Here is a 21644-nt window from a genome sequence, read left to right on the forward strand (position 1 = left end):
ATACTTTGGATTGTGTGCACTGCCAGATTGTAAAATCTACTGTTTACATAACCATATTGGAAATAAGACACAAACATTTTTTCACCATTACCTTTTTTTTAATCTCGTTTTTCTTCATGTAGTCCTGTTTTAGATTCATGAATGCAGTGATGGTTGCCATTATTTACTATAGTCTGCAATGTAATGATCGACGTTTATGCTGCCCAATCAGATTGACCTACTGGATGTCTCTGCCAATGAAATTGCTTGATGGGCGGGGCTTACTGTACCTTTTCCATTAACTGACTCGTACAAATTGTTTGTTGTCGATCAAGATGGAGTTCCTTTTGGGAAATCCATACAGTACTCCGGTGGGACATTGTATTGGTAAGTTAAACAAACTGTAATTGAAAGGAATCTGTAGATAATCGTGTTTCACGTTTTTGAATCGTCATGACATTTCATTCTTACTTAGCTAACTTCATTGGCTATCGACCCATACGCGTCGCTAACCAGTTGACTAGCATTCATTTTGGTTATTTCCAAGCTGGTTAGCTTCAGATATTTGGTAATAAATATGTTGTTAACTAGTTATATATTCATCAATGTAAGCATAAGCAATAGTTCGTGGTAATCTTGCTAGGTCGTGGTGGGCATATTCCGTTTGTTGCACCTTATTCATTTACACTCGCTACTTAAGTTTAACTAGCTAACGTTAACTAACGTTACTGTCTGTATCTGGTCGCGATAGCTGTTTGTATGTGGCTGGCTAGCTATTCGAATGAACCATGTGGTATGTCATGTATTTGACAGCTGGACCACTGCTAAATTAGCTAGCCAGCTCTCGAGAACCCAAGGCATGGGGGCATAGCAAGCCTACCCAGTACATGACTGGGTAACTAACTTAAGTTAGTAAGTTAGCTAGCTAAATTAGTATAGCGTTGCTGTTACTGCGCTAATTAGCTAGCTAATAAGTTAGCATGTGTGATCATTGCAATCGTGAAAAGGATATTGTTTTCAAATGACAATTTTCTACTGCTCTGACGAGAGGGAATTTAATGTTCTGTCTTTAGAGAGAGCCACTGATGGCTCCCTTCAGAGTGAGGACTGGGCCCTCAATATGGAAATATGTGACATCATCAATGAAACCGAGGATGGGTGAGTAGAAAAGTGCATAAACTAGGCTAATGAATTATGTGAATTAAAAAACACACTTTAGACCTATTCTGGAGCTGTGTGACATGGACTTGATAATTTGTCTGTAGTGACTTAACTACATGTGAATATGGCCACACTTTCTCTGTGAAGGTCTCTTGCTCAGTTTGCCTTGCCTCTTATCAGAAGCAATAATGGATTTGATCCAAGTGCTGGCCTACTATCTAGGGCTTGGATAGCTATCTGGTCCATTAAACTTGTTTGTAAAAGTGTTGAAGTCCATTTTCTGTTTGATAAGTGGGTGTTAAATTAGGGAAGGTGGATTTACCCCTACTCCCAGTTATCTCATAATATGACATCAGTTTGTTAAAGCCCTCTGTATCAGAAATTCAAGGGAAGGCCACACCTACCACTGTTAATGATGTATCTGCATTATAGTGTAGCCTAGACAATTTTTAGTAAATCCTTTAAAGTATTAATAACATTATTTCAGTCAAAATGGTGAAATGATGCTTGGTGGTGCAGTTACAACGCTGTAGTAGATGGTATGTTATAGTTATCATGTTGTAGTTATCATGTGTGTCTGTCTTCTCCCAATCTGACCCTGTTCTTTGCGGTTTGATGCTGCAGGCCCAAGGATGCCATCAGGGCAATGAAGAAGAGGCTGAACGGGAACAAGAACTACAGGGAGGTGATGCTGGCACTGACCGTCCTGGAGACATGTGTGAAGAACTGCGGTCATCGTTTTCATGCCCTTGTCACCAGCAGAGACTTCATAGACGGCGTGCTTGTAAAAATCATCTCCCCCAAAAACAACCCTCCCACTATCGTACAAGACAAAGTGCTCGCCTTGATCCAGGTAAGGGATCACGCACTTATGGGTGAGAGAGTTTATGCATGACATGTTTTTATTTATTTGTGACAACTTTGGTGATAAAGCTAATTGAAGACGCTTTTATTGATAAACCACTTTTTTTAAGTATTCTGACAGAGTTGTGTTAGGAGATGATGATGATGATAGTTTGTCCTTGAGCAAATAGATGGAAGTGCTTTCAGAGAATATTGTACTGCTTTGAATGAGCTAGTTGAGGAGAGAAAGGTGTTGGTTGCCTGTGGCTGCAGCCCTGGGGGATCCAGTGTTCTTCAGGCAGAGCCTCAGGTGTTGTGCTACCTGCAGCCAGGTGTTCTCTGGTTACCATGGGGATCTTAGGTAACCCTGGCCGATTGCCTCCGGTGGCCTCTAGTTTCCCACTAAGATGGCGGCTGTTGCTGGAACTTGAATGGTTTTCACCAGACCACATGCAAGTGTTATTACAAACGCGGCACTGTTTTCTCACAAGGATGAATGTGTAATGATACACCCAAGATGCTCACATGCTTCCTAGCTCAGCCAATAAGAGCTTTTGTGATAGTGTAAATGTCATTTGTGACACCCTTGACCTAAATACTTTGACCAGTTAATTCTCTACACATGTATGAATAGGGCTAAATTAAAATGTTTCTTCTAGAGAAATGAAAAGCATATGCATAACCATGGTAGCGATTGAAAAGTAATAGTTAAGAGATTCTGGAAAAATTATTAGACCAAAGGTGAGGACAACAGTTCACCTGACACAAGACTGAATCCAAACTGTTGATTTTTAGTTGCATTTTACGTTACTGTACTTTTCGCATCATTTGTTGACATCAAAATCTGAAAATACTCTGGATACATTTCTGTAACATAAGAATATTCCAGGAAAATGATGTATAAGTGCAACATAAGACAACTAAATAAGGGTCTGAGTGAGCGGACTAACTGGTGTTTCCAGTTGGTCACACACCTCACCTCAAGTGTGCACAGTTCCTAAGTCATTTAAATGCACTTATGACTCAAAGAAAAGTCTTAAACTATAATGTGCCCCCCCCCCCCCCCCCCCAGCTGTGCACTTGAGGAAATGGAGCAAGCACACTTTGCATCCCCGCCATCACACAATTGTTTATGCAATCCAAAAAAACTGTCCGTTGTGAATCTGGTTCAGGTGACTAGCTAAGTTATACAATGTTACGGTGTTGGGCTTTCACAGTGCAATTCAGGAAACGGCTCATTATTTTACTGCGCATTGAAATGAGTCATGAGTGTATTGAGGTGTGTGTACCGTGGCAAATTTTCTTCACAATAGACAGACTCATTCTGTTCAGAACAACCCAGGGTGACGCCATATCTTGTAATTACATCAAACATAGTGATCATAAACGTTGACACTATGACATGAGTTTTATAATATGGAAATGTGGAGTGCACATTTGGACTCATGGGTGTTTTTCTTGCTTTTATGACATCAAAGCACTATTTAGTATAATATGGGAATGTCTCTTTCAAAATACATAGTCTTCTTTCATTTACAGCCTTTCCCTGTGAAGCGCAGAGCCAGAGCTCTGACATCATGTATAGGATTTTACTGTGCAGCCACTGTGTTCCAATTAAGGCGTTTATCGGTGTCAAAATCTGCCATTTTCAACCCGTATATGGGTACAAGTGTAAAGGGCTACCTGAATAAAGCACTGAGAGACATGACAAGGTTAAGATAACGTTTGTCTTTCTCATTCGACCCGTCTCCCAGGCGTGGGCTGACGCGTTCAGGAGTAGTCCAGACCTGACGGGTGTGGTCCATATCTATGAGGAGCTGAAGAGGAAAGGCATCGAGTTCCCCATGTCTGACCTGGAGACCCTGTCTCCAATCCACACTCCTCAACGAGTAGGACGGTCACTTCCATTTGCATGCATTTCCTTACTCTATATTGAGTATGAGAATCCATCTACTATTTTGTTGTAATGTTTATTTATTTTCTCATTTAAAGCTGTCGACTGGCTCTGAGGTGAACCAACCCACACTGAAGGCCACCGCCCCTCCCCCAGCCCAGCCTATCCCCCACCAGCAGCCTCCTCCCCATGCTGTCTCCGCCCCACCCTTTGCAGCATCTGTCCCTCCCACCTATTCCACCCCTCAGGTCCCCAACCTTGGTGCCTCTGGGTCTATCAACCCCTCACCTGAACAGGTACTGAGTCAGTGAATAGCCATTAGTTGCAAGATCTGTTCCCTTCACAGATTTGTGAAAAGTATTTAAACATTTTCTGGATAGCTTGCATTCTAAGGTTCAAGGAGATGGATCTGAGAGGAGTTGGCATGTTATTCCCTCTGCTGTCCAGATCTGCCGGCTGCGCAGTGAGCTGGACATCGTGCGTGGCAACACCAAGGTGATGTCAGAGATGCTGACAGAGATGGTTCCTGGACAGGAGGACCCCTCGGACCACGAGCTCCTGCAGGTTAGACTCCAACCCCCTTTCTCTGTATGACGTCAGCTTCGACCCTGGTATTGTTAGTTCATTTATAGGGTCTGGTTTCTTGACAAACAGGAAAGATGATTGACAGAAAAGGGTATTCCCACAGGCCACTAGAGAGAATGCTTTCAATGTTGGTACAGGTAGTTTCCTTTTTCTGCAGTTGGTACACAATGAAAGCACTAATGCCATCAGATCCTTTCAGATCTCTTACAACTCCGGGTCTAGCCCTTTATACAGTCAGACTGGGTAATGCTGCTGTGTGTAAACCTGTGTGCTGTTTGTAGGAGCTGAACCGGACATGCCGGGCCATGCAGCAGAGGATAGTGGAGCTCATCTCCTGTGTGTCTAACGAGGAGGTCACAGAGGAACTACTGCACGTCAACGACGACCTCAACAACATCTTCCTACGCTACGACAGGTAGGCTAGCTCCCACACATACACTAACATCTCTCATCACTGAGCGATGGCTAACATTTGTCTCAAATAACACCTTTCTCCTATGAGAGGCATGGATGACTTCATGTAACACAGTCGTTATGAACAAGCGTGGACCAGTTATTTTGATATGTTATTTAAATTTTTCTCTCAGGTACGAGAGGTTCCGGTCAGGCAGAGCATCTCAGGGTATCAACAATGGGGTGAGTTAGCAGTGACGGCCATAGGCAGTAACCCCCACAAACACAAACTAGGACATCACTTCCTTATTTGTACATGGTTGACGCATGCAAATGCATAATGTTATTCCTATTTGATACTTTGCATCATATTATTCCCATCTCTGCTTGATACTTTGTCTTCCATAGCATGCCTGTTTCTTACAAAAGTTTTCATTCTGTAACGTCGTTGAGTCTGACTAAAAGACCGACTGTTCTGTCTAGAGATGTAGGCTAAGGCATGTTAGATCATCTGTCGCTGTCCGTACCATTAATATCATGCCCATGCTGACTGTGGCGTGTTGCCCAGGCATGTTAATGGTAATTTTTTCTTTATGGCTAGCTAAAACAGGCAAGTATGAAAGTCACCCCCATAATTAGTATGTCACATGTATTTGGACACCAAGTGACACTGTTAAAACATCAATGAATGATATTGACCCTGTATATCCCATCTGCTCCATATGGCATGTTTTAACTGCACAGCCCCCTCAGTAACAGACCCAGAGACAGTCTGAAAGCTAGGCGTATGATGCAGTTGCCGCTAGACATTGATCTAAGATCAGTTTAGATTTTTCCTCCCTGTATGGTTAAAGTTGGGATTCAGGGAGGGTAAGCTGATCGTAGATCTGTGCCTAAGGGGCAACATCTACCTAATGTCTAAAGATGCCCCCTACCCCACAACCACCCATCTTTCTCAAGGTTCTCTTACACAGCCAAAAGAAAAAACGACACCCAGTGCAAAGTTTGTTTCTGTGGCAACTAGGCGCTGCACACAAATCATAGAGGCACACAACAGCTCATTCTTCACCACAATCAAATCTTATTGCATTTCTCTTACTAACTGTTTCTGGCTGAGTACCTACCCCCTTAACCAAAACTCCCACAAACTACAACTGTTCCTCATTCATGGGCATATTCATGCTTTTCTCCAGCTAACCTAGGATTTTCCTTGACCTCTCACATTCGTATGTGCTTTATTTGCCTGAACCTTTCTGTTCTAGCTAATCATTTTGTTGTTGGTCAAATTGATGAACAAAACAAATGCCAGGTGTCGGGCCCTTTTTGTGTAATTCCCCCTCCCCTTCGCGACTAGTTTGTCGCTTTGTTTGTTGTAGTGACTATAATGGGAAATGTAATTGGCAGTTGGTTTGGAGTGGGCTCCTAAAAGTGGTCTTTCATACTCTTCAACGTGTCCAAGCACACCACGACAGTCATGAAGAGGGCACGACAAAACCTATTCCCCCTCGAGACTGAAAAGATTTGGATTTGTCATGGGTCCTCAGATCCTCAAAAGGTTCTACAGCGGCACCATCGAGCGCATCCTGACTGGTTGCATCACTGCCTGGTATGGCAACTGCTCGGCCCCCGACCACAAGGCACTACAGAGGGTAGTGTGAACGGCCCGGGGTCAAGCTTCCTGCCATCCAGGACCTCTATACCAGGCGGTGTCAGAGGAAGGCCCTAAAAATTGTCAAAGACTCCAGCCACCCTAGTCAGACTGTTTTCTCTGCTACCACACGGAGCGCCAAGTCTAGGTCCAAGAGGCTTCTAAACATATTCTACCCCCAAGCCATAAGACTCCTGAACATCTAGTCAAATGGCTACCCAGATTATTTACAGTGCCCCTCCCCCCTTTACACCACCGCTACTCTGTCATCTATGCATAGTCACTTTAATAACTACCTACATGTACATATTACCTCAACTAACTGGTGCCCCCGCACATTGACTCTGTATCAGTACCCCCTTGTATATAGTCTCACTATTGTTATTTTACTGCTGCTCTTTAAATACTTTTGTTACTTTTATCTATTATTCTTATCTGTGTTTTTGTTAAACTGCATTGTTGGTTAGGGGCTCGTAAGTAAGCATTTCACTGTAAGGTCTACACCTGTTGTATTTGGCACGTGACTAATAAAATTTGATTTTGATTTGACTCTCCCTCACGCGCGCTCTCACACTCATTCTCATATCTCTGGTTTGCAGGTCCTCAGTGAGGCTACAGAGGACAACCTGATAGACCTGGGCCCTGGCTCTCCTGCTGTCGTCAGCAACATGGTCACCACCACTCCCCCGTCCAGCCTGCCCCCTTTCTACACCGCCCCGGCTGCACGGCCTTCATCACCTGCCTCCCTGGCCTCTCGGCTAGCCGGCCTTGGTATGTTCCCTGGACTCTGTTACTGTACATACACCCCATCCAAGTCTATTTAGTAAAAGACAAATCTACTGTAAGAGTGCTGATTAATTTGTTCTCTTTGACCTATATACCAGGTTATTCAGCAAAATAACATGTTCTTAACACATGCAATTCATATTTTATTATGTCTGAACAATATAACTGATGTCCTTTTGTTGTGCCTCAGATGTGGGTGACAGTGTGAGCAGCACTCTGAGCTCTCTGCCCAGCTGTAAGCCTCAGGACGACTTTGACATGTTCGCCCAGACCAGGACTGGAGCTCTGCCTCTGACCACCGAGACACTCGTGACGTAAGAACGCATCACACTTGGTATCCCATTCAGAGACTAGCCCTTACCTCCTAGGCTTGTAATGGGTAGAGCATACACAATTCTCTATTCTACAAGACTGATAATGATATGTTCCACACAATACATTTCTATCTGAATGTTGTGTTTGTCTGGTCATTGAACACTAGCTCTCTCCTGGCAGAGCTCCTCTAGAGGACGTTAATGCTGTATGTGGGATTGGGCTGCCTCTTCTGGAAGTCAGGCAGCAGCCTGCAGGAGGGGTGAGTACTGGCTGGCCAACCTCTTTGGAAGTGTATTATTTATAAAAAAAAATATTTAACTAGGCAAGTCCGTTAAGAACAAATTCTTATTTACAATGACGGCCTTGTTCAGGAGCTGAATGTCAGCTTGGGGATTCAATCTAGCAACCTTTCGGTTACTGTCCGAACGCTCTAACCACTAGGCTACCTGCCGCCCCTAACATCACTAAGGATGACGTTTAACTTTTACATACAATGTGCTGTTAAACTGTCGGAAAGGCTGTCCTTGACGTTAATTTTTTTTTTGATATAATAATCTTAGTCAACCGACCAATCGATTGGTGGAACTATTTTAAATGTGCATTTTTCCATACATAGACACACCCTATGTGTTTTCAGAAAACTAACTATATGCACCGAGCTTGTCTGATGCTTTAAGCACACTGTTGAAATAATTCAAACAAAAATTATGAAAGAGGGAGCCAGAGATCAAGAACCTGTTCACGACCCAATTCAACGGCGCACTGAAGGTTCTTTCAGAACGGTGGACAGCAACCGCTATCCAACGCTGGAGAAAGAGCTGAACTGAATCTTCAGTGAGCATCTTGGAGGGCCACTGCATCGGCCGCGCACCACACCCACAACAGCACTCCTAATGAGCCAGTTCCACACACCTGTGGCAGAGGAGTGGGGAACTGTGTGCTACACAGACATGTCAGGAAAAGGCTGCTGGATGAGAGAATACCATTTGATGTTGATTTGATTATTGTTCCATTCCCCTTTCCTTAGAACTTTAGAAGGGGAAATTGAGGGACATGCCCCCCTAATGTTAGAAGCAAGTCAAATAAACATTTTAATAACTCACTGAACTTACTTTTGAGAGTTGGAATAGTAGAATACACAAAGTGCAATTTGGAAATGTGGTTGTGCATCAGTAGTTTTTCCTGTCAGTCACTGAGTCACTCAATTAGCCCATGTGAGCTACATTTCTTTATTTATTTATTTTATATTGGTAAAATTGTCTAGCCAGCTATCTAAACTTACTACTAATCATGGTTGAATTACAACGGTGGGGAGGGCCCCCAGAAGGCTAGGGCCAGCTCTGACTCCAGGTGTGGGTATGGATGTCGGTACACAAACCAGAGAGCTACTTCAGCCTCTCATGATGAGTTCAGATTTTTGTGAATTCTCTCTCCCTCCCCCCCAATGGTCTCGGGTGTCTTTCATGTGTTCATATCATGCAGGAGAGAGGCAGCCATATTTTGTGATACTTTTGTAGAGTGGAGCTTCATGAACTTTTGTTTGACCTTTCATGCCTACTTTTTTTATATATCAGTTTAACTGTGCATGTTGCTGGTTACTAAGTTGAAAATATTATGTTTTAGTTTCAACCCATACAGTACGTAGAGCAGCAGTAGTAACAACCTGACATGGGAAGTTAGAAATACTAGGAAATTACTCATACAGTAGCAGAGGGAGTACAAAATGGTTGTTTAATTGAACATATGTCACACTGGTGTGCAGTACAGTATGAATGGCCGTGGCCCTAAAACAGATTGGACTGTGCCATGCAACTCTGCAAGGCCCATCTAAAGCCTTGTAAATTTGCCCATGTCTTTTTCAAGTCACTAGAAATGAACATTTCATATTTTGTCTGCCTGGACCTCTGATTATACACCACAGGGGCGTTATTGTTTTTACCACCACCAGGTAACAACTTTCTAAGGTCTTTATCATACTTAAACAATCTGAAGTATACCTACAGTAGCCTAGGTTAACAAAAGCTAAGCTTATCACCGGCTCTCTCTCTCAAATATGGAAATATCCAATTAAGGTCATAACAATTTTTAAATTGTGCTTAATTAAAATAATGAGCAGCAGGCCTAGTATTCAATCAACAGAGTTGAACAGTAAATGTTTAATTATGACTAAAATGCATGAATAAGAAAATAAAGGGCAAGTTGTAGCTCCAAATTGTATCAACTTAAACTATAATGCTGAACATATAAAATGGCTCGTATTGGCCTAGGCTACAAAAATAAGCATAGGATATTCCAAACATTTAGCATAATAGCTTCATCTTCTCCATCTGTCAGCTGTATCGGACTAGCCTACTTGCACAGACTTGGTAGCCTACTTCCCTAATCTTTTCAAGTTATGCGACAGGAACACCAGCTTGTCAACATTTTCGGGCAGAAGGCAGCTCCTCGTTTTATTGAATATAAACCCTGCCTTGGAAAAGATCCGTTCTGATGGAGTGGAGGTCGCCGGAATCGAGAGGAGGTATTTCGCAGCTCTGGCCAGCTTCGGATACCTGTCCTCATTTTTCCCCCACCAAGCTAGTGGTCCAGCGTCGACTTTCGTTCTATCTTGGAGATAATACTTAACTTCTTTTTTGCTATCCCCCTGAAACTCCTTCTCTCCCTCATCTCCACACATTAGCATATCAATCTCCCGCTCCTTGTCCGTTTTCTTTCTTTTTGGTGCGGGTACCTCTTCATCCGTGGGTGTAGAGCTGTCTCCCTCAGCGCTCAACCGGTCGGCCAGCTGGGACACGTTGATATAGGCTACGTCCCGTTTTGCGTCGTCAAGGAACGAAAGCAGCTTGAAGCGGGGGTCTACGACTGCTGCTTGGACGTATATACTACTCTCAAAAAGTCGGTCTTTGACCTGCCATCTTTTGTCAGATTCCTCCACCAGCCTTGTTTTAAGACTCTTAGTGGTGGGGCTGTCGTCCTCCACTAGTGCCAAGTGGCGGCGTTTGAGGTTGGCCAGCATGGGTATGGTTGCAGATAAGGACGCATTTTCCTCCTCGGACTGCAGCTCAGTCAGGGTGACAATGGGCTTCAGCACATTTGAAATGTCCTCTGCCATGTCCCATTGCGCTGGGGTGAGATTAAGGTTGCGTTCATTTTTCCCAGTGTAGTTGGGGTCGGAGAGCACTGCTGTTACAGGCCATCTCTGTTCTATCAGACGCGCTAACATGGTCTGAGAAGAATTCCACCGCATGGAAACGTCTTGGATCAGGACATGTTCAACCACCTTTTGTTCTTTTTGTTTCTCCTTTAGTCCCTTTCTGGCTTTTGTTCGCTTCTTAAAATGAGCCACAAGGTGTCTGGCTGCAACCACAGTGCGACAGATGGGGTCTTGATTGAGAGTGGCGTTGATGCACAGCTGTAAGGTGTGTCCAGCACATCTGATTCCTTTAACGCCTGCCCATTTCTCCTCCCGCCCCAGTATATCTGCACACAAAACCATATTTGCGGCGTTGTCGTGTACCACAGCGACCCTTTTACATCCTGGGATGTCGTATTTGTCGGCCACTTCGCCAAGTCTCTGCGCAATGGTGGCGGCGGTGTGATTCTCCTCCATTTGCTTTGTCTCCAGCACAAGACACTGCAGTCCCCAGGCCTCCGTAATGAAATGGGCAGTTACGGTCATGTAAGACTCCATTCTCAGTGAGGTCCACATGTCGGTTGTAAAACTTACTGCCTGGCTGTTTTTGATAGACTCCAAAACCTTCTCTTTTGTGTTCTCATATTTCGCTGTCAGAGCATGCATAACGGTCTCTCTCTTTGGAACAGTGTAACCAGGCTCCAAGATTTTCATCATGTCCTTAAATCCCACGCCCTCTATCAGGTTAACGGGCCGCATGTCCAAGGCAATGAAGTCCACGATACCATCGGTTATCTCTCTCTTTCTTTTTTCTGAGATTGGGGAATTCTGGTCCAAATTGGTTTGGGTTAAACCTGAGCTAGCAGCTGAGGCGCTCGTGCTGTACTGGGGATGCGCCTATAAATACACGAAGTTTAACATTTAAGTAGGCCTACATTTGAATGAATTATGTATACCATTGTTATTACATTATTTGGAGATGTTCACATGCATATAAACCCTGTCAATGTTTTGGCATGCAACTAGAAAAACAAAGTAGGCTAACTTACTGTTTTCAAGTGATATGTCATATTCGTTGTCGAACTATGGTAAGCAAACCGCTGTTTGCAGAGTTTGCATTCCACTTTTTTGGCGTCATCCATTACTACAATGAAATGCTGCCATACTACAGACCTTTTCGACATGTCTTAGTTTGGCCTAATGAGAGTATGAAGTAGCTACGGTATGTACTGGTAGGGTTTACACCGCTTCCGAATTCGCCAGACTAAGTTCCGCCCCCATTCATTTAACGGGAGCACGCGGAGCGATGCACAGGGGATTGTGGGAAGGTGAGCGGGGAAGGTGAGCGGCGTGAACCCTGCTAGTAGTGCGATAGAAAGTTCAGCTCTACTTTATGCAAACTGTACGCGGCCACCGCTGCTGTTAACCAATCAGGTGAGGGGCAGATATTTGCTTAAATCTTCCTTTTTATGGAACTGTTCCACCTGTCATTAGTTCCAGACAAGCACAACCAAAACAGATGGAGGAACGTCAATCATTGCTGTGTCAGGTTTTCCAGTTCTATATGATTTTGCTTTGCTAGAATACAGAGACAAAATCATAAGGGCAATGGCATGGAGGAGGATTGCAGAGATTTTTGCTGTTGGTGGGTGAAGAGATTTGCACATTGTTTGCTTGTGCTGCTAGCTAGCTATGAACATGAAGCAACCTAGACATCAAAACTATGATCAAAGTCACCAAATTGTGAAATTTCCCACCAAAGGATAGAAATCACCAGTAACAGAAACTATAACATTGTAAGTTCTGCGCTAAGCTTGTATTTCCCATGTAATATGCTACTAATTGGGTTATGGTATCTTAACATTATGATTTTCATTATCTTATGGCTCTTTCATTGTCTAATGACATTGATAATTATAGCTTACTTCCTGTAAAATAAATAGGCCTACATTCACATGAATGGGTAAAGGAAATTGTAGCTTTGCAAATCTCTTGACCCACCATGTAAGTAAGCATTTCACTGTAAGGTCTGTTGTCTTCGGTGCATGTGACACATTTTAAATTTGATTTGATCAACATCATCTCTGCAATCCTCCATGCCATTTGATATTCTGATTTTTGTCTCTGTGTTCTAAAATCATTCTCGGCAAGTAAACGAGGTAGAATTACAACACTCCCCATGCAACATTTTTCTTTTGACATTTTTAATTAGCCTAAAAATAGCCAGCTTTGAAAAAAAAAAAAATAATAATAATACGCTTAGCCTCATGCATTATCGATCTCATCAATATGGAAACTGAGTTTAGCTGTTCTCTGCTTCAGATGTACAATGACAATGGGCACATTGATTGCACATACCCGTTATGCCATCATACTGTAGGCCTATGGCTGCATTGGTGATGCATGCCATTATGATAAGCTGCATAATGGGTTCACATGGCTGATACCCTGAGACAGTGACAATCAAATAAAAACGATTTGGAGAGCTCACAACTGGACACAAAGGTAATGTTCATTTGAGAAAGCAACACAGACATAATAGACAATTGTTTTTGCAGAATTGTGATCTGTGATGAATGAACATTGAAAATAGTTCATCTTGAATAATATTTTAAGTTAACAAGTTTGAACACATCACTTCGATGAATCAAAATGTACAATCTAACTTATTTGTATATGTTAGACAACTTAGTAAGTAGGCTATTACGAAAGCATAATTACTTGGTGAACAAAAGTCCATACGCGAGGGGGCCAACCGTGCTCCTCTGATCCCTGATCTACTGGGTGAGCACACTTCTAGTCCAGCGCAGCAATAATACACTTGATTATCAACTCCATTAGGTTTGATAAGTTAAATCAGGTGTGTTAGTGCTGGGCTGGAACAGAAGCCTGCATACCTCTTGCAGAAGGATTGGCCTGCTGTAGTATGTTTTGTATTGTATACAACATTTTGCTTACGTAAGTACACATAATGGCATACAAGGATGTGCAAGCAGTCTCTTGGGACATTCATTGTAGATATGTGATAGAGTAGTGGCCTGAGGGAACACCCCTGTTGTGTTAAGTGTAATATTTTATTGTATATAACTGCCTTAATGTTGCTGGACCCCAGGAAGAGTAGTTGTGACCTTAGCAGCTAATGGGGTTCTTTTAATAAATACATCTTCATCTGCAGACAGGTCTTCACAGCTCTCAAAGAAACAGGTTTCATTTTATTATAATTAAGCACTGGATATTATCTCTGTCTTCATATTTTTCCTCTCTAGGGCCTAAAACTGGAGAATATTTTTTTCATAATGTCATCCTACAACCTGCTTTATCTAACTAGTACACCTACTCCCTTTTCTGACAGCTGGAGCAGGAAATACATTCACCCTCTTCAATTGCTGTTGTCTACAAATCTATTTGGAACATGAGTCTAATTTACAATGATAAATAGGCCTATAACAAGCTACACTGAACAAAAATATAAACGCAACATGAAACAATTTAGAAGATTTGACTGTGTTATATGAACCATAAGGAAATTGGGCATTTAAAAAAAGTCATGGATTTCACATGACTGGGAAGAGAAAGATGCATCTGTTGGTCACAGATACCTTATAAAAAAGGTAGGGATGTGGATCAGAGAACCAGTCTGTATCTGGTGTGACCATTTGCCTCATGCAGTGTGAGACATCTCCTTCGCATAGAGTTGATCAGGCTGTTAATTGTGGCCTGTGGAATGTTGTCCCACTCCTCTTCAATGGCTGTGCAAAGTTTCTGGATATTGGCGGGAACTGGAACACGCTGTTGATCCAGAGCATCCCAAACATGTCTGAGTATGCAGGCCATGGAAGAACATTTTCAGCTTCCAGGAATTGTGTACAGATCCTTACGACATTGTGCCGTGCATTATCATGCTGAAACATGGTGATGGCAGTGGATGAATGGCACGATAATGGGCCTCAGGATCTCATCACATCAGCTGATATCACAAAGTGCTGTATACAGAAACCCAGCCTAAAACCCCAAACAGGAAGCAATGCAGGTGTAGAAGCACGGTGACTAGGAAAAACTCCCTAGAAAGGCCAGAACCTAGGAAGAAACCTAGAGGAACCAGGCTATGAGGGGTGGCCAGTCCTCTTCTGGCTGTGCCGGGTGGAGATTATAACAACGTGGCCAAGATGTTCATAGATGACCAGCAGGGTCAAATAATAATAATCACAGTGGTTGTAGATGGTGCAACAGGTCAGCACCTCAGGCGTAAATCTCAGTTGGCTTTTCATAGCCGATCGTTCAGAGTATCTCTACTGCGCCTGCTGTCGAGAGAGAGAGAGAGTTCACACCGGATAAGACAGGAGAAATACTCCAGATATAACAGACTGACCCTAGCCCCCCCGACACACAAACTATTGCAGCATAAATACTGGAGACTGAGACAGGAGTGGTCGGGAGACACTGTGGACCTGTCTGACGTTACCCACTGTATATTCAAATTACCATCGATTTAAAATGTAATTGTGTTTGTTTGTAGCTTATGCCTGCAAATACCATAACCCCACTGCCACCATGGGGCAAAGTGTTCACAATGTTGACATCAGCAAACCGCTCACCCACACGACACCAAACACGCTATCTGCCCAGTACAGTTGAAACCGGGATTCATCTGTGAAGAGCACACTTCTCCAGTGTGCCAGTGGCCATCGAAGGTGAGCATTTGCCCACTGAAGTCGGTTACGACTCCAAACTGCAGTCGGATCAAGACCCTGGTGAGGAAGGCAAGCATACAGATGAGCTTCTCTTAGATGGTTTCTGACAGTTTGTGCAGAAATCCTTCGGGTTTACAAGCCCACAGTTTCATCAGTTGTCTGGGTCGCTGGTCTTAGATGATCCCGCAGGAGAAGACGCCAGATGTGGAGGTCCTGGACTGGCGTGGTTACACGTGGTCTGCATTTGTGAGGCCGGTTGGATGCACTGCCAAATTCTCTAAAATGACGTCGGCGGCGGCTTATGGTAAACATGAACATTAAATTCTCTTGCAACAGCTCTGGTGGACATTCCTGCAGTCAGCATGCCGATTGCACGCTCCCTCAAAACTTGAGCTATATCTGGGGCATTGTGTTGTGACAAAACTGCACATTTTAGAGTGGCCTTTTATTGTCCCCAGCACAAGGTGCACCTGTGTAATGATCATGCTGTATAATCAGCTTCTTGAGCTGATGCGTGTTTATATTTTTGTTCAGTGTAATATGAAGCTAACTAGCTGATGATATTTCACTTAGCTATAGTATGGAATGTTGGCTAGCTAGCTAACAAGTAGCTCATTAGCCTTACACACAGTGGCCTGCTGTAGCTAGCCAGCTAGCTAATAACACACCAGTTAAAAAAAACAAATTGTACATTTTCAAAATGTGTTTACTTACTTACTTGAATAGGTTCACGCCCACAAAGCAGCCAATCTTTTGGAGCGAAGAGTTGTCAAGCAGAGGCACCTCTTCTGGTCTAAACGTACCGTAGGCTACAATTAGGATCATTTGTGTGTGCCGTCCGCAAAGAAATCAGACGGATACACAGTTAAATGAAAGGGAATGTATGGCAAATGTTTCGTAATAAGCCAAACAATTCGGAAAATACATTTGTTATACAATAATCTTTTATTAGTGTTGCATCATTTCAGTAGCGCATACAGTATGTCTTAGTGATGGATTGTGCCACCCCCGCAGCCTGCACAATGGATTAGTCCACTCACTGAGACGGGCGTGAATCACAGGTTTCTCGTGTGCCCCAAAAAAAAAGAAATCAATTTGCGACCGATCAACAACAAAATCTCTGTTGGCCAACAAACAGCCTATCGACCAAACAATCGACCAGTCGACTAAATGGGGTCAGCCCTATGGGCAATACCTTATTTTCCACAATGCTTGGCTGTGGTGTGTGTGTGTGTGTGTGTGTGTGTGTGTGTGTGTGTGGTGCGCTGTTGGCCTCCTCTATAACCAATCTTCCAAAGCTTACACTAACTCAGACTAGTCTCATCTAGTGCATGTCCATCCCACACCCACAGCGTTTCATACAGCCTTCAAGATGTTGCTTCTTCATATTCACTGTCACTGCATGGCATTGCAAAGCATGGCTCTCTGTTTCATGTGTGCCATTGGTACTTCTTCATGTCATCGATCAATGGCAGAGGTCTTTGTATCATTTTATCAAATGCAATGGTCTGTTAGCATTTTTATTCGTTGTTTGAGTTTCTAGTATTCCTTTTTGCATTATATTTCAATTATATTTAAGTTGATTTTCTTTTTGTGTTTTCTCTGCCATTTTGTTTCATTTTGTTTGGGATTTTTGTTTTTTTATTTTATTTTTGCACTGTTTGTCCATGATGTTGCCCTGTAGATTCCCGTTGGCCAATCCTCTGTCATGGATGACATAGAGGAGTGGCTGTGTACCGACTTGGTGAGACCATCATGATTTTATTCTGCCTTTTCTTTTCTCTTCTCCTTTATTCCTGTTGCATCCCTCAATTTCTGGACTGCTTGTTCTTCAGAAATCTAATTGTAACACATTCCACTTTCTTTGTCCTTCAACACATTTCCTCATCCTTGACCAATCACGTGTCTGATCCATTGTAGCTTCCTGTGTAGTCTTCAATACTAACGGTGTGTCCTGGCTTGAACAAATGACTTCAGTATTGAAGGGTTTCTGTCCTCTTTGGTGCATGGTTGTTTTTTCTTAATTCATTTGATGTAAGAATGTGGTAATACTTTGTATTTATTGAACTTCTCTAACATAAATGGATTTATGGTGAGGGTGATTGTGTAAGTTTGGATTGTCCTTAAAATAGTTTCCACACTTTGGTCAGTGAGGGACAAATGTGTAACTTTGTTTCACTTCCTCAACAGCAAGGAGATGAGGGAGAAGAGGGGGTGACCAGTGAAGGTAGGAAACATGATTCACCTCTGGCTAGCATGTGTAATATGCTTACCTCTTCTCCTCTGATCCCTCTCTTCCTCCACTTCTAGAGTTTGACAAGTTTCTGGAGGAGCGGGCGAAGGCAGCAGAGACGGTGCCCAGCCTCCCCTCGCCCCCTAGTGGTGACCCTGGTGCAACTACAGGCTCACTCAAGAAGAAGGCTGAAAGACCAGATGACGCCCTGTTCGCTTAGTACAGTGGTTTTCAAACCTCTCCTCGGGGACTCCCAGACGTTTCACAGTTTAGTTGTAGCCCGGAACTAGCTCAGTTGATTCACCTAATCAAGGCCTTGATAGTTAGTTGACAGGTTGAATCAGGTGTGTTAGCTCTTGAATAGTTCAAATGCATGGAACGACTGTGGGTCCCAGAGGAGAGGTTTGAAAACCCCTCGCTTAGGAGACCTTTTAACCTTCTGACCTGGCCAACGACCTCAGTCCCCAGACTTTTATCTGTAACAAGCACACACATATTTTCTCATCCTCCCCCTCTGGATCTCTCTACCTTCAAAACTTACCCTCTACTACCCAGAAACGCATTGATTTACTACACTACAAAGGGAACCCTCGATTTTGATATCCCTCCCCCTCTTTCAGAAAGAAACCAGCTTCATTCGGGAGAAGACCGCCACGTTATTCCATAATCAACATTCCTTATCTACCAGTTGATGGTTTGGAACAGTTTCCAGCCTCTGAAGAACTGTGTAGTATCAACAACAGCGGACATCTTTTTAAACCAGCAGCTCACTCTGTCCCGGGGCTGGTCTTCTTCTGAAGGGTAATATGAGACATACCCAACCTACAGTACTACCCATATTCTGCTCCGTTATGGCAGCAAGAAGCCATCCCTATCCTGTCGTCCCCTTCTCTACTGCATGCATTATCAGATCCATCCACCCTTCAATCCCTTGAAGGGTCGTCAAAGGGAATTCAATGAAAACTAGGTACAATTATTGTTATCCTTTTTTATTGTAGGTCAGATGGGGGCAGGTAGCGTTAAAATATGAGATATATTCATGGGGAATATGCTGGATCATTGTATGTTTTTACTATGCGTTTAATTCCTAGTCTATATTTTCTATTGTCTCCTGACTGGTTGTCTCGTTTCATCAATTTAACTTCATGGTTTTGAGTGTGGCTTTGTTAGTATAACTGTAGCATAATGACATGTAGAATCACTGTGTGTGTATATTCAATCAAGCAGAATAAGGGAAAGAAATGGTGGAAGACGGGAGATCTGTTATGAGGGCATTGGAGCCTGTTACAGTATTTCTACCTGGATATAACATTTCACAGCCTTTACCCAAAAAGGGTATCAACAGGAAAGGGAAGTGGAAAAATGGAAATGTGATTTTTCCACTACAGAATTACACTACAGGGCATTTTGCTTTCAAGGGATGAAGTATTTCTAGGGATTGATGCTCTCATCTTATCTACGCCTTTAGAGATTGATTTATTTTACCAGCTTAGAATTCTAGAATGTTATTTTGGAGATGTATACGATTTCTGATTTATTTTCAGATGATGAATTAACATCACTTAAGAAAATGCACTGTTATGTTAAATGCGGTGTTATGTTTAGCTTAACAAATAAGTAGTACCATCTACCTGACAATGATTTTCTGTTTATCCATATGCTGAAGGACCAGTACAGGTACAGTGCTGCTGGGAAAGCATAGTCTAGAAGAAGTCATGTGACCTGAGCATGATGGCGTCACATCCATAGTGGATGCACTACCGTATCATACTGTAAGATTCAGTCAGACGTAATACTGTATCAGTCAGTCTGAGAAAGATAACCGTTTCTTGTTAAAGCCCTGTTTTAGTAGTCTTCACTACAAACTGAACAGACGGAACATTGTATGTCTGGTATTGAATAATAACTTTAATTTATGGACCAACGTTTTACAAAGTGGACGTGAAAGAATGAACCTATAGAAGGGATGGTTATGAATACCATGAAGGGAATTTAGGAAAAGGGGATCTGTTTGGTCTCTGGTTGGAAGAAGTGACATTCATGTTTTCAGAAACGGTAACACTACTTGCTAGTATGAGCAAGAACATTGAGTATTGCAAACCAAGATCTTTATTCTCTTTCTTGATGATAATACACATGCTGTTTCATACAATCACAATGAGTTTAAAACAATGTAACACTTGACAGTCACTCACGACCTTGTTCTACCCTTATTTTGTTAAAATATCTAGTTGTGGGTTGGTATATTTAACATATCTGTAATCAATGGAAAATGTTGCAAAATATTGACAGAAGTGTTGGAGTAATTTATTTAGGATTTTCTTCTGATCTCTGTTTTTGAAATAGTTTTATTGTACAAAAGCAGAATGACATGAACTTCTTTATGGGAGAGATTAGGGTTTTTCATGTGAATTGTGTGTTAAACATGTTTTGTTGCTGTTTTATGGAGTTTGATCATTTCTTATGCTGATTCAATGTTAAAAATGTACCGGATAAATTTCACTCTACAGTAACTTTTAATGTCACTATTTATGACAAGTGTCCACTCTGTGATTGGTTTGTTTGTAACTGTAAGCAAAGAACCCTATTGAGTTAAATTTTTTCCATGGTTAGATGAACCAGCAGTACATTGATAAACAACATGGGCGTCAGAAAAAGGACCTCGCTTCTGAAAGACTCTTTGATAGAAGTGTTGACATTGCACATTATTAAAAGGTTTTCCCATCTCTCTGAATGGAAATACTTAAAGTGTGCGTGTACAAGTGTTGCCCTGCTCTGAGACAGTAGCCCTATACATTTGATGTATTGGAGGAGTAAAAATATATTGCTGTGTGTACAATCCAGTATGCGTAGTATAAAATGTATAGCTTGATATTGGTCTGGCTTGCTCAGTGGAACTATGGTTGTATACATGATCATGTATAATTAAGGCAAATATAAATATTAGCTTGCCAGGTGGTCACCTCAAAGCCTGCTCTTAGAAAGAATATGTGTGTATGGTTAAACAAAGGGACTTTTATGTTCTTGTGTGCAGGCTGCTGCTGTTTCCTGAGTTTATCTAGCTCTATATTGTTTGACTCATGCATGTGTTGAACTCCAATAAAACACTATAGTAGTACGTGATCTGCTCCAACTTTATTTCATAGTTTGTTTGTTTCATACTATAGTTTTATGTTGATTCTAGTCTGTCACCTCTTGTCTGATACATTTGTGTGCAGTTTTGGCGGTGCATGATTTTAAATCAAAGTACATTACTGTGCAGTACTGTGGAAACAGAAGGAATCCTTCCCATGGTTTCTGCCTCACAGACAGTACACTAGTGTAAGTTGGCCTATAGTAACCCCTGACCATTCATCTTGCTGTGGAACCACTGTATCCCCTCCAATCCTCACCCCTTGGCCATTTTCTTTCTCAGCCCCATTCCTTCCTTGGGGGGGGGGGGGGCAGGCCCTAACTGACAGTCGTCTAGAGACTCTCCCATTGGTCGTTTAGGATCGCCTCATCCTAGAACATGGCTGGCTCTTCAGTCTGCTCCACTCTGCCTGCTGTATTTGCCCGGTCAAAAAGAGGGGTGTGCTATATTGTACAGCTCATGTTTTACACATGATTGCAGACTTCATGTGTCCACAAGTTCTATTCTGTTCCATAACCGTGTGGATTTCACTTTAGAAGGTAAATCTTAATATTATTTGCATTGTATGAATCTATATCATGTTGCGATGGATGGATGTTGTTCTTGTGGCAATGTGCATGTCTTTTGCAGAGTGTTATTTCATATTATATTGGCTATTCACTGAATTATCTCAATCTTGTAAAATAATCCTTATTTTAAGGCTGCGCTATGCACTGTAATTTTGGAAAACGTGTATGGTTTGAACGATCCCACAAACACTTTCATTATAATAACTAGAGGAATCAAAACCTTTATGAATTCTTAACCTAAGAACAACATGTGGCAATGCCACAAGAGATTGAGTACTGCA

At 42.4% G+C, this 21644-nt stretch overlaps 2 protein-coding genes across 4 annotated transcripts; one reads left to right on the forward strand and one right to left on the reverse strand.

The window, feature by feature from the left end:
* Nucleotides 1–246: 246 nt before the first annotated feature.
* Nucleotides 247–20784, forward strand: tom1l2b (target of myb1 like 2 membrane trafficking protein b). 3 transcript variants are annotated; one of them, XM_082970499.1, is made up of 15 exons: nt 247–366; nt 1053–1137; nt 1765–1993; nt 3738–3872; nt 3976–4173; nt 4325–4441; nt 4744–4877; nt 5050–5098; nt 7103–7274; nt 7480–7603; nt 7785–7863; nt 17113–17172; nt 17619–17655; nt 17739–17888; nt 18064–20784. In XM_082970499.1, the coding sequence occupies exons 1-14, from the start codon at nt 315–317 to the stop codon at nt 17879–17881; spliced, it is 1614 nt and encodes a 537-aa protein (XP_082826625.1). In that variant the 5' UTR covers nt 247–314; the 3' UTR covers nt 17882–17888; nt 18064–20784. The 3 variants fall into 3 exon arrangements, with proteins under 3 accessions (XP_082826625.1, XP_014035176.2, XP_014035177.2); XM_014179701.3 differs by having other exon boundaries at nt 17739–20784; XM_014179702.3 differs by lacking the exon at nt 17113–17172 and having other exon boundaries at nt 17739–20784.
* Nucleotides 9319–12088, reverse strand: LOC106589569 (E3 SUMO-protein ligase ZBED1). Its single transcript, XM_014179700.2, has 2 exons — nt 11787–12088; nt 9319–11634 (listed from the first exon to the last, which is right to left on the reverse strand). Exons 1-2 carry the CDS (start codon nt 11919–11921, stop codon nt 9976–9978), a joined length of 1794 nt encoding a protein of 597 aa, XP_014035175.1. The 5' UTR covers nt 11922–12088; the 3' UTR covers nt 9319–9975.
* Nucleotides 20785–21644: the final 860 nt, after the last annotated feature.

Source organism: Salmo salar, chromosome 28 (genome assembly GCF_965601325.2).
Source record: "Salmo salar chromosome 28, fSalSal1, whole genome shotgun sequence".
NCBI classification, from domain to species: domain Eukaryota; kingdom Metazoa; phylum Chordata; class Actinopteri; order Salmoniformes; family Salmonidae; genus Salmo; species Salmo salar.

Excerpts from the sequence above, each read along its gene's own strand:
- LOC106589569 (XM_014179700.2), bottom strand. The coding sequence starts at position 11,921 with ATGTCGAAAAGGTCTGTAGTATGGCAGCATTTCATTGTAGTAATGGAT. Across the intron at positions 11,635-11,786 it reads TGACATATCACTTGAAAACA|GCGCATCCCCAGTACAGCAC; the intron begins GTAAGTTAGCCT and ends GTGTATTTATAG.
- tom1l2b (XM_014179701.3), top strand. The coding sequence starts at position 315 with ATGGAGTTCCTTTTGGGAAATCCATACAGTACTCCGGTGGGACATTGT. Across the intron at positions 367-1,052 it reads TCCGGTGGGACATTGTATTG|AGAGAGCCACTGATGGCTCC; the intron begins GTAAGTTAAACA and ends TTCTGTCTTTAG. Across the intron at positions 1,994-3,737 it reads AAGTGCTCGCCTTGATCCAG|GCGTGGGCTGACGCGTTCAG; the intron begins GTAAGGGATCAC and ends CCCGTCTCCCAG.